General features: G+C 36.5%; 1 protein-coding gene across 9 annotated transcripts in view; it reads right to left on the minus strand.

Moving 5' to 3' along the window:
- Positions 1-12,010, minus strand: part of AGMO (alkylglycerol monooxygenase) — a 318,841-nt gene that overhangs the window by 150,582 nt on the left and 156,249 nt on the right. Inside the window, exons 13-14 of one of the 9 annotated variants that reach the window (XR_011139627.1) lie at positions 7,261-7,388; positions 649-781 (exon numbers count right to left, since the gene is read on the minus strand). The exons of 2 other annotated variants lie outside the window; for them this stretch is intronic. Coding sequence is in view for 5 of the 7 variants with exons in the window: in XM_068935006.1 (XP_068791107.1) it covers positions 5,689-5,974; positions 7,261-7,388 (414 nt within the window). In the remaining 2 variants the exon portion in view is untranslated. Of the gene's footprint in view, positions 1-648; positions 782-803; positions 829-3,929; positions 5,975-7,260; positions 7,389-12,010 lie in introns of those variants that run through there. 6 more of the 9 variants (XM_068935010.1, XM_068935006.1, XM_068935012.1 and 3 more) reach the window with 6 other exon arrangements.

Below are 12,010 nucleotides of genomic sequence, written 5' to 3' on the forward strand. Positions count from 1 at the left end.
TCTGAGTGCCTTAAACAGGCTAGTCAAATAAAGACAAAAGAAGGTAATTCTAGTATCTCCAATATGCTCAACACACCCCTTGACCCAGAAAGACAAGGAATACATCTTAGTGGCTAGATCACTCTGTTTAGCCATAGACCTTGAGCTTAGCTGCTTAGTAGAATATTGATGTATTCGACACAAAGTTAAAGAGCTTCAGACAAAACAGACGGAGTGCAAGCATCCCCAGAATGTACTCTGGCTCTCTCTTGAATGGTGGGGTCCTAAGTTCGAAACCACAGGCAAAATCGGGCAGCAGAAAAGGATCACGAACACAAATCTTCCTCCAAATCCTGGACAGATATATGAACGATACTACCACCACTTCCCTTTCCTTATTTTTTTGGGGGTAAACCAATGATGCAATGGTAAATAACAATGTAGCTAAACTCATCTATCTGATGTATGTAAGAAATAGGCAGACATGATGTTGACCAAATTAGGAGAGCTGTTAATCAATTTACATGTGATTATTCTTGATATACTATTGAGTTAATTGTGCTCTGAAAAACACTTCCTGAACTAGTATCCCTCAGTAGAGTGAGTGAGGGAATACCTTGTGCAAGATTCCTGATATGGCCTGTGTAGCAGAGCTGTATCTGAACTTACCTGGTATATAGTTAGAAGCTGAAATGTTGGTGGCTTGATCACCTCCCAGCTTTAGGGACAGGCATCCCCAAAGCATCAAGTGAATTGAAGTGCAGAGTTCAGAGTTTCAATATGATGCAAAAGTTGGATGTAGCTGCATGAAAGGTAGTTAGATGTTAGAGGCTCCTCGTCTATGTGTCCCTGTTTGCCATGGAAAATATTGATAGTGATATTTTGTGCATGAACATACTTAAATTACCTGAAAAAAATGATTAAAATCTTTCATGGAAAGATTACACCAATTTAAGTTATATTCCTTTAAGTGGAAACAGAACTAGCCATTTAGAAAGTCCTTATACAGACTACTCCAGCATCCAAAACTTAACACACATGCACGCTCATCTGGCTGGAAGTTAGGTTGGTATCTTTAAAATATATTTCAGAGAAAAATACCCAGAAATAAATTTCTTATACTAAATTAAGTTTCTTATTGAGTTTTGCAAGCCACTTAAAGATTTCATGAGAAATTCGTGTTTTAAAAAGTCTAGGACTGGGTGAAGACTGACTATTTAATTTTAAACAGAAGTGGTTAATTTTTGTAGCCCTGGGGTAATGATAAGGTACTTAGCACACCTTAATTTTACATGCAAAATGTATTGTAAAATACTATATTTTGCATTCAGTACACAATAATACTAAAAATAATTTGAGCTGTATGACTATAACATGGTGGAATTTGGCTCAGAACTAAAAAAAAAAGAAACTGTCTCCCTAAGACACAGTAAAGAATATCATATTTAAATAAGTTTAAGATGTTTTCAGCACATTCAATTTTACTTGGAAAAGGCATTTTTTCTCTAAGAGAAAAATTATTTTTAAATAAGTTTAAGATGTTATCCAGTCCATTCCACTTTCCTTTAAAAATTTATTTCTTCTGTCAACGAAGACAATTAGAATGTTTCTCAAAGTTCCCATCAATAAGAATAACGAAAATACCATTCCTACACAACCTATCAAAAGAGGTAAGAAAACCTCACATTCTAACATGATAGACAGACAAAATCACCTTTAAAAATAAAATTAAAGGAGCATGCAATATGATAGCTTCATAGGCTTTACGCCCCGTAATTAAATGCCAAATCAAATACATCTCCTGGTTTTTTTTGATCTGCCATGTTTAGATATGCAGTAGAATATGACTCAGCAGAGTATCACCTTTACTATTCTATACAGTACAAAGACAAACTTTCATTAATATCCTCCTTCACTCATTCTCCCACACAACATCTTTTTTCTATAGCTTCCTTCTTAATATCCAAGCATGATTTGAAATGACACTGCATTTTGTTACTCTGCTTGGAATGAAAATCTAACTTTCATTCCCTGTTTCACAGCTCGTTGTCTTCTAAATCTTGCAAGAGTGAGAAATAGATTAAAGACTCTAAATATATTAGTATATTAGATACAATTCTTCTAAGATATGGGATGCTCTTGCTATCTACTCAATCATTTTGTCAATCATCCTGCATATGATCCCTACAGTTCACATACATTTAGGTAATATCATCACAATACCTTTAGGCTGGCAGCTATAAAGTATATTTTAGAGCTCTGGGATGTCTTCTAAGCAGCAAAACATTTTCTAGCATTCAAACGTTAAGCCTGCTCTTACTGAAAGCAGACTACACACACCTGCCTGCAGAGATCCCAACTCTCATCATATATACTACCCTCAGCCACATGAACTGAATAGGACATCAGCATCATCCTCTCCTTCGTTGCGACCTTTTGTTTTAAAGACTTTGGTTACCCATAAACCACCCCTGGTTTCCTCATATGTGCAGCGATGGCCTTTGGCTCTTCACTGCCTTGCAAGGTACTTGTGGTATACTGCAGTTCTCTTTCTGATGCACAATGCAATCTGAGGTAATGCAAATTGGCAAAAGTTCCTCAGATTTTCTGAGGTTTAGCAGAGGCATTATTTTTCATACTTCTTCCTTCTCAGACCTCTGAGTTTGAAGAAAAGATGTTTCCATAAAGCAGTAAGAAACTGTGATGGAGCAGTGGTCTAGGGAAGTCTACGTGGGAGCATCTCAACATAAGGTTGAGCGAAAAAAAAAGAACATGAATGCCTCCCAATGAGCAGAAAAACTAAGAAGCCTTGAAAAAAAGTGTAATCAGTGAAAGCAGTCTAAATCCTACAGAATTGTTTTCCTATCTGCATGTCTTTTGACAACTGATTACTTGTGCTTTTTACCTGAAAAATGGAGTCAAGCCAGAAAGAAATTGTAAGAATTTATGGTGGTTGCATGCTACTATGACTTCTCTAAACAGCATAGGCATTTTTTTTCTGACAAGATAATATAGTGATTTAGGTGCCTTATCAATGTCACTTGACATAATAGCACAGTAGCTGAGTGACTAGGGACATCCTGGTGATTCTAGGTACCTGTTAACTCAGAAGGAGCATAAGCAGACGTTCCTTATGCAGGAGAAGATACTCGACTGCATTACAATGCAGAAATCCTCACTACAAAAGAACTGCAGGGCATTGCTGAGGGATGCTAGGGTATCTGTAGCTCATAATTTGAGAAAGAATATGCTCTTGTCTCACCTTCAGATTAAAGGAGGCTTTATAGACATCTTTGCAAGCCAGAATGAACTAGGAAATTCAAAGGATTATATTAAAACAATCACCATCCCAGTAGAGGTATGGAACCTCATGCTGCACTGCTAGAACTCTGGTCATTTGGAAATAGTTTGATAGACTGAATGATATATTAGAAAGAAACATGGATTTATTTCATGCTCCTGCAGCGCTGAAACAGAGAATGGTTTTGTTAAGTAGGTGATTTTTCTACTCCAAAAGCCCAGTTTCATACCAAAACAGGACCCATTTATGAACTCAGTTATACAGTCACAGACTCATTTCCTGTCTTTATATTTCCAGTTTGCTTTCAAAGTTATTCCCTTCTGCAGTTTGCCTTTTAAAGGAATAAACTGCTATTGAAATTGTGGGGGCAGAAAAATCACATTTCCTCCAATGCACTTGTGAATTTCATTATATGTGAAAAGCAGTTTTTAGCTGCAGAAGCCAAAATTGCTTAGAGGAAATCGAGTGGAGGGGCAGCTGGAGGTGAAAGGCTAGTCTATACTTTCTGTGACCTGTGAAGCTGAAGCATACGCATGTGATGTAGGCCACTCACACCAGAGTGAACCTGGAGAAGGTGGGAAGTTCTGCTGGTGTCAAGCAAAAAGCCTGGGAGAATTAGCTGAAAAGATTTGCAACAAATTGGCAAAGTCATTTGAGTACAATTTATTTCTTGTTGTATTTCAAAGTGGGTCAAGTGTTCCCTACACCCTTACCTCTAATTTCCTTTTTCTTTCCCTAAACAAGAGCATTGATGGGGGTGTGAGGAAAGAGGAATGTAGTATAAGGGACTATTTTTTTTTTTTTAGGTAGAAAAGTCCATCTAATCACTAAAAAAGAGAAAAGGCTCCAAAACACAGAGGATGTTAATGATAATTCAAAACTAGGACGAAAAAACAAAAACCAAGAACTTTTTGCTGCATGCTAAACTTCACAATTATCCAGCTTTCAAATTATTACACTTGTACTGCATTCACTGGTAAAGTATCAGAGATAAAATTAACATGTATCAGAAAGCAAAGTGATAGCACTCTAATCTTCCATAAACTCTTTCATATTTTTAATTGAATGAACTACATGGTACATCAGAATTATCTACATTGTCTTTTATTCCTTTTCATTTGGAACAGGAGAATTAGGGTCCCAGAAAGCACACAGCATTTATTTTTATTTATTATTATTTTAATCATTGCATGCTTTATAATGACTTTTTTGGTGGATTTTTCTAAGTTCTGCTAGAAGTCTTTATAGGCCAACTGCCAACTTTTCCATTGTCTTTCCTGATTCCAGTTTTTGCCTGTATGAGAAAAATGAATACCTAAAATAGCTTTATAGCCTTCCATTTACAAAAAGTTTCCACCTTATCTTACAAATAGAATTTCATTGCATGATAACTTTTGTATCAGCTAATTGCAAGCAATAAATAATGCATAACGCAAAGAGTAAAAAGAAATCCTAGTTGTCTCATTAGTATCATTATCCCTCAGTAGATACCTCTACCTGAAATAATACAGCTTCTTCTGTGTTTAAGCCGTATGTATGAACATATCATCTTTCTTTGTCCTTCAAAGCCATTTCTGAAATGCTTTATATTGTATAACACTAAGAAGGAATTCTCAAGACTTAAAAATATATCTAAATAGGAACTCAGGTCTGCAAAATTCAAATTTGAAAGTAGCGTTGTACCATGCTGATAAATTACTTTATATAGTGTTTTCGAGAGCGCCCTCCCTTAATAATATACTTGTTTTCACAGTGCATCTTACTTAATAGCTTCAACAGAGCTAGTTACATAGTGACAAACTTCATCCACACATACTGATTCAGTAAATTTCATTTGTGGAATAATTTCTACTTTGATTGATTATAGCTGGGCTATTAATGCTCAAGTGTATGTCTACGTATTAGATGATACTTTTTTTCCACTCAGAATAAATGTTTGGGTGCCAAGCAAATTGACGGGGTGAAACAAAGGCTATTCCTTTAGTAAGCATCAGCATTTTGGAAAATTTCAGGGTTGTTTTATTAATTTAGATGAAATATCCATAAGAACGGGAACGTCCATAGTAAAGCCAGCGCAATCACTTGTTTGTTGACATATCCCCAGAGCTAGTAGTTGGGCTTGTGTAGTTGGGCTTGGGGAACTGCTTCATAACATATTTAGTGATGTGCACAAGATGCTAAGCAAAAATAGTTTTGGATTCCAACCTTGGAGAAAAAGAAAATCTGAGCCTTATACACACAAGCAAATAAAAAGAGTGCATAAAAATGTAGAAAATAGGGCCAAAAGTGTCAGGTAATAGAGCACCAACACGCTTTCACAGATCTCTGACTACCAGAGTCTTGGCCTAGCTCCCAGCTTCAGAAGTTGGATCAGACTAATCCTCACTTTGCCAAAGCTGATGGAAGCTCTAAAAATGTAAATCTGAGCTACAGCATAAAAATGAAAGAATATTTCTTGCCTTATACAACTCTTCAAAGCACATAAATTTTAAAATTAAATGCTGGGACTTTTGCTGGATTTGGATGATCCAACAGCCAAAATAAGTGACCAAAATTAATGGAAATAGAGCAGCAAGCTTTTTCAGGATTATAATGTGATGCAAGTGTTCGGTAGAGTGATGACAAGTCTGCTGCTCCTCTAGATATCTGTATTTCATTTTTTTGGCGCTCCAAACGTGCACACGGTTGTTCCATCTGCGGATATCAACAAATTCTTGCATTATCTAGATTTTCACTAAACATAACAATTTGTCAATCTGCCCCAGCATTAATTATCATTTAACAATCCCCCTGACTAAGTTTGGTTGGTGAAAAAAACACCACTATTTTATTAAAAATATTAGTTAGGATACTTTATGAAGCTTAATCTCTTCTGAACTAGAGGGAAATAACGGGCATGTGCACCCTGAAACATCAGGGATATGTGAGTAACTTGTAATTCTCATGTAATAACAGAAGTCTAAGGAATAAGACTTGCATAAAAATTTTAAAAATATGCAATATTGATATATAAGTTTTATGACTGGAAATGCCGAAGACACAGACACTACAGTATAAAGCCCAAAAGTCATTTTACTTCATGTTACTTTGAAGTTACACAATTACAGTTACAGCAAAATCCAGTATGCCTAAGTCCCATGCAATACAGAACGTCAATAAAGGAATCTTGCTATTTTAAAAACAGCATATTGGAAGGCTGGAAGTAAAAATACAAGCTTTAATTGGTCTTTAGGTATAATACTGTGCTGAAAGAAAATGGCATTGCTGGGAAAATTTGACTACACTGTAACTTTCTGAGGGCAAGTTAGGGAAATACTAAGAAATAAGAGAAATCATACACAGGCATTTTGACAAGAAGCACATATGTGAAGCAAATAAGAGTACTACATATTGTGACAGGAGTGTCACAGTTAATTCACAGAGGGTGCATCTAAATTGCTTTGCACAGTAACCAGGTTTTACAACAACTAATACAAAGCTTAAATGATAATATCTATTAGCCATGTCTGAGTTGGTACCCTATCAAGACAACTTCAGCAAGATAGCTGTTCCACTATGAAAAAAATCCATGCACACACATACTCACTGTACATGAAAATACTTGTACAAATTTCTCAACACATAATATACATACCTTGTTTACTTAATGGTTTAAAGTGAAAGAGCAGTTTTAAGAATGTGTTCATGTGAATACTGCAATTTGTTTGCTTGGTATTGTCACTTCAGCCCATCCCAACACCCATCAACACAGTCAATGATTCATGATAAAACTACTGCATCTTTTGTAAAGTGGATTGGGCTTCTTTTGTTTGACTACTTTTTCTCTCTTTTACCTCCTCATTATGTTCTGTCCTGTCTCTGGACTCTGGCAACTATTACAATATGCTGGGATGGTGAGTCTTAATGGGGACCTCAGTATTACTGTAATGCAAGCAATAATAACAGAGGACAGTAGTGAAAAGTCAGTAAAATGAATTTACCTAAGTAGTCTTGTCATATGAGTCAATGATTTTCCCATCTGGGCTTGACTGCACTGCATATGGTTTCCCACAAGTAAGGTGAGCCTTCCTTGATCCTTATGTTCCTCCTCATGCTCATGTTGTTTTCTCTGTGAAAACCCAGATAATGCATGAAATCCTGGCCCAGTCAAAACCTAAACCAAAACTCTCAATCCCTTTGATAGGGCCTTTAAAACAGCATAGGAACCTGAGCTCTTCAGAGCCTGACTGCAAGAAGGGACAAACTAACCTGAAGGCAGAAGGATTTATGAGACTATAAGGTGACTTCTTTTCATAGCAGCAAATTCAGAGGGATTTTGAGAAGGGGAAAAAAAACTGCACTCTGCTCTAAATTAGTACAGATACTGAATTTCTCCTGCACTCAGGAAGACATTAAGAAGCAAAGAATGAAATTATTTTAGTGTTTTATGTGAGATCGGAAGTGTATTCTAAAAGCAAATCTCCTGATCACCTCCACTTGCCAAGCGTTGGTTCACATTGTAGCTAGGCAGTGTTAGAACTGGATTCCTCCAGGATGAAACTAAACTGGAAGAGGCCGTCCAGCAGCACACCTAATGCCCTCCAGCTGCCCTCGGGCATTCAGCCCCAGACCAGGCTGGAGCCTGTCAGAAGCAAACCACGGACAGTGTGGACCTCAGCTCCTCAGTGCCAACCACTTTGCTCTAGAGATCTGCTCCCACTGCACTGCACTACTGGCTAGTGTGGACAGAACTATGTCAATCATACAGGCAGCCCTTCGGACTCCGAGTTGTACCAATGCCCCCAAACAGAAAATATTGCTTACTGGAGCAAGTGAATAGCATAGCGAGGAATATCTTTTTTTTTATTTTTTTGAGAAAAATCAACAAAAAAACAACTTTTTAAAAGGGGAAGTATCTTGAATGTAAGAATATGCATCTCTTAGACGAAACTTCTCAGTAGAGGGTTTTTTTTTTTCCATACCGATAGTTTCATATTTCAACTTTGGGACCAAAAAAGATAAGCACAGAGTAAACAGAATCAAGAATGACCTATCTTCTGGGAAGTGCTTATAACACAAAATTACCTAGACGTGGGATGTTACTGATGAATCCTGGCAAAAAAAATCAGTCATGAATGGGAAGACTAGTAACAGAACTTCTTGTGTGTTACCTCATTCACCCATAAGAGAGGAGGACTCAGTGGTGAAGGGCATAATTAATACCCCATTTCCTTTAGGATTAATAAAACATAAAAATAAGAAGAAATATTTGTAACATCTTTCTACAGCTGAGAAAAAAATGGTTCACTTTTTTTGTGAAAAAATGGTTCACTGGTGGAAAATTATCATAAAGGTGAAAACATTTTTAACCTGGAATGATTTCATTTAAATGTTAGTATTCTGCATAAATATGGCTTTTGTATTAAAAAATGCACAGAAATTATTACAACAGGAAGTAAAACTAGATTAAGAAAGGTGAAACCATATGCAACAGTAAATTATGCATCCCTGAAATTCCAGAAAAAAGCACTTTCTGCATTTCATAAATCTTTATTATGAATATTGAAGACCTCTTTAAATGCAACTCATAATATATGGGCTGACCTTTATATATGCATATGTATCAATATCTAAATACATTGCCCAATTTACTGTCAGACTACTGGACATAACTAGTATGATAAGTTATAAGTGATTCATCCCTTGTTGTTTTGGAATTTTACAGGAAAAGATGAAGGTATACCATCCAACAGAAGTTCTGAATAGGGAGTGGTGAACATCTGTGCTGTTTCCTCTCTAAGAAAAAGAAAAGTTCATATCCCACCCAGGGAGAAGAAATGACCCTGATAAAGAATGTAAGTGATCTTGTTTGACCTGTGATGCAAGACTAGTGCTGACCTCTGCCGTCTAACCACAATGCGTGTTTTTTGTTAGAAGAGTGAACAAGTGTGCACTGCTATAAAGGAATGCAAGGAATATGAATGATGCTGAAAGTCAGTAGAATGAAATATTGATTGTGGAAGTGAAAGTGTGTTTGTTCAGGTAGGTATGAAAGGCTGAATAGAGGAGGAAGAGGAAGAAACACAAGAAAAAATAAAAATAAACATACACATAACCAAGCCATTTCTACTGAGGAAACAAATCCAAGAATATACCACTTCCTCAGCCCGATATTTCTCTTCAAAACATTTCAGAACTGCTAATTATAATATTTAAAGAAATAAATAATCCAAATGTTGTCCTATATAATTACGAATATACCACAATGTTAATTGAACTCTATCTTAATTTGGTGATGTTAGTCATCAGCATTCTAAATTATTTGTATAACTCTTCAAATTATAAATTAAGTACTCTCTAACCCAGTATGTGGAGAGTTAACCATTCTCGTCCAGAAACCATCCACTCTGCTCAGTTTTTTTCTTAAAAAAACAAACACTCTTATATGTCAGTAGTTTCTGATATCAGTGTAAAATAACACAACCCAATGTTCCTGAAAAAATGAGTGCATGAAAGATTTTAAATTATCAGCCTTCCCATAAGGTAACTTTAAAGTAAAACAAAGTACAATTGGCTGCTTACTGACATATGTGCTAACTATAACACAGGAAATAGAATGCTTAGTATCTAGTCCCCATAATCATATTATGAATATAGGGCTTTTGTCAAATATAATTAATACAACAGATGAAAACCTGAAGTCAAATTTAGTCCATGCAGTCTTAAAGCACAAATCAATGCCTTGCTTTTCACAGTCAAGAACAAGCATAATTTATTAAAAGTACTCTGTCAACTCAAACCAGCTGAAAATTTGCCCTCCAATTTTAGAAGTGACTAATAGAAAAAATAGAAAATATAATAATAAATCTAATTGTATTGCAACTACTTCTTCTAGAACACTGTACTTTAATGCTGAAATATAAGCGCAGAAGACTAACACTGAGCACAAAAAGACTAATGCTGTCAAGTCTGATGTACAAATCTTGCTAATACATGAAGCAATCGGTAATCTTTCAGGACAAAGACAGTATAACCTGTCAGCAGTCAATATACACTATATTTTTAGTAATAGTAAGAATATGTTTCATGGAGCTGGATGACTCAAAAGACAGGAAATCGAACATGGAACTTTATATCTCTGGGTCACAGGTTCATATGCAACCATGGGCTAGATCCACAGTGCAGTGCCTAAACTCCAGGCACCTGCTTGCAAACTGGAACCCAGATGCCACTCTATGTAGATCCTTAAAACATCTTATAAATGTAAAGGGAAAATAGGGACTCAAAAAGGAGTCCAGAAGAGCTAGGACGTCAAACAGCATACTGCTATCAAGAATCACTTAAAAAATACCTACCTTCCCCAGAAAATTAGCACTTCACTCAGTAGTATGACTAAACGCTTCTGCATCTAACTGATGATCTGTAGCATGAGTCTCTCTCTAGAGTCAAGTATACAAGCCTGTTTCTTAAGGTTTCCTATCTAACAACCTAAGTTTTCCTATCCAAAGGAAGAAAGAATTGAGCAAGATTCACTCTTTCAAAAGTATAGTCAGAGAAGTGGGTGATGATAACAGTAGCAACCTTTTCCAAAAAATTAATCCTTTTATAAAATCACGAGGTAAATTGTTTAGGAAGATGATTTCAATTTTCTCCTCAGTCTACAGAAGTTCACACCCGCATTTATTATTTTCTATGCCTCAACTACTATACTAAAATCTGTACGGAAAAGGAGAACATGTTCATTTTCTCTCCTCCTACTGAAATTGTACCTCTACACAGGAAAAGAATCAGAGATTCAAGAAGTGAGAGAAAGTCTCTGTCCAAAGAGGTGAACATGACTCTAGGTGAATCTACCATTGACTTGAGAAATCTGAAATCTGGTCCTTGCCTTTGGTACTATTTATGCACTTCACGCTAAAAGGACATTCACCTGATAAAATACAAATACAGCCTGCTGAATCAGATACTGCCCTGGAAGGGAGAGGATGCATATTTGTTTCTTTGGATAGAAGAAAGAATTGGACCTGGTTCTTCTGCTTGCTTAACAACTTCTGACATTATTAATCTATTATACTTATGGGGAGAGAGGGAGAAGTACCACCACTGTATATACTATAAGAAAATAGCTCCTACTGCATTTTTAAGGGATCTTGAGCCTGCCAGTGCCGTGAGCACGTCTGTAAACATGTATTGGAATTGGGTTCCTGGTGGATATAGACGGAGGAACTCAGTCTTGGTTCCCACCAGATGCAAGCATGTTCAGACTGCGGCAGCCCTGAGCAAGCAGAACAGCAGGGTGCTTCCAATGTAAGGAAGATTTTTTAATGACAGTTTTGGATTTAGCTGCTTGAGATGGTCTTGCTTGAGGTTATAAGTCCTTTAGCCATTAGTCTAGCCATCAATCACCAGTGTCTGGAAGTCGTTACCAGCTGATAGGATGTCTGTAGTTCACGAGAGGAACATAAATATGTATCACAAAAAAAACCCCCATCAGCTGGCATCTCTTCTTTCACATGAGATTCTAACCCATGAACATACAAAGAAAACAGTACTTTCACCTCACCAGAAATACGGCGCCCTAGCCCAACACACTGTCTTGTTTAAACCAGATTTATTTTAGGATCACCATGCGCAGTAGGTAGTCCATGCATAAATATACATATGCTAAATGAAAGGTTTGTAAATAGTTCTATTGTATTTGATGAGTCTGCTTACCTTTTTTGCTCTGTAAGTGGATAGTTTAACTACTTT

Source organism: Struthio camelus, chromosome 2, assembly GCF_040807025.1.
Source record: "Struthio camelus isolate bStrCam1 chromosome 2, bStrCam1.hap1, whole genome shotgun sequence".
In the NCBI taxonomy this organism is placed as follows: domain Eukaryota; kingdom Metazoa; phylum Chordata; class Aves; order Struthioniformes; family Struthionidae; genus Struthio; species Struthio camelus.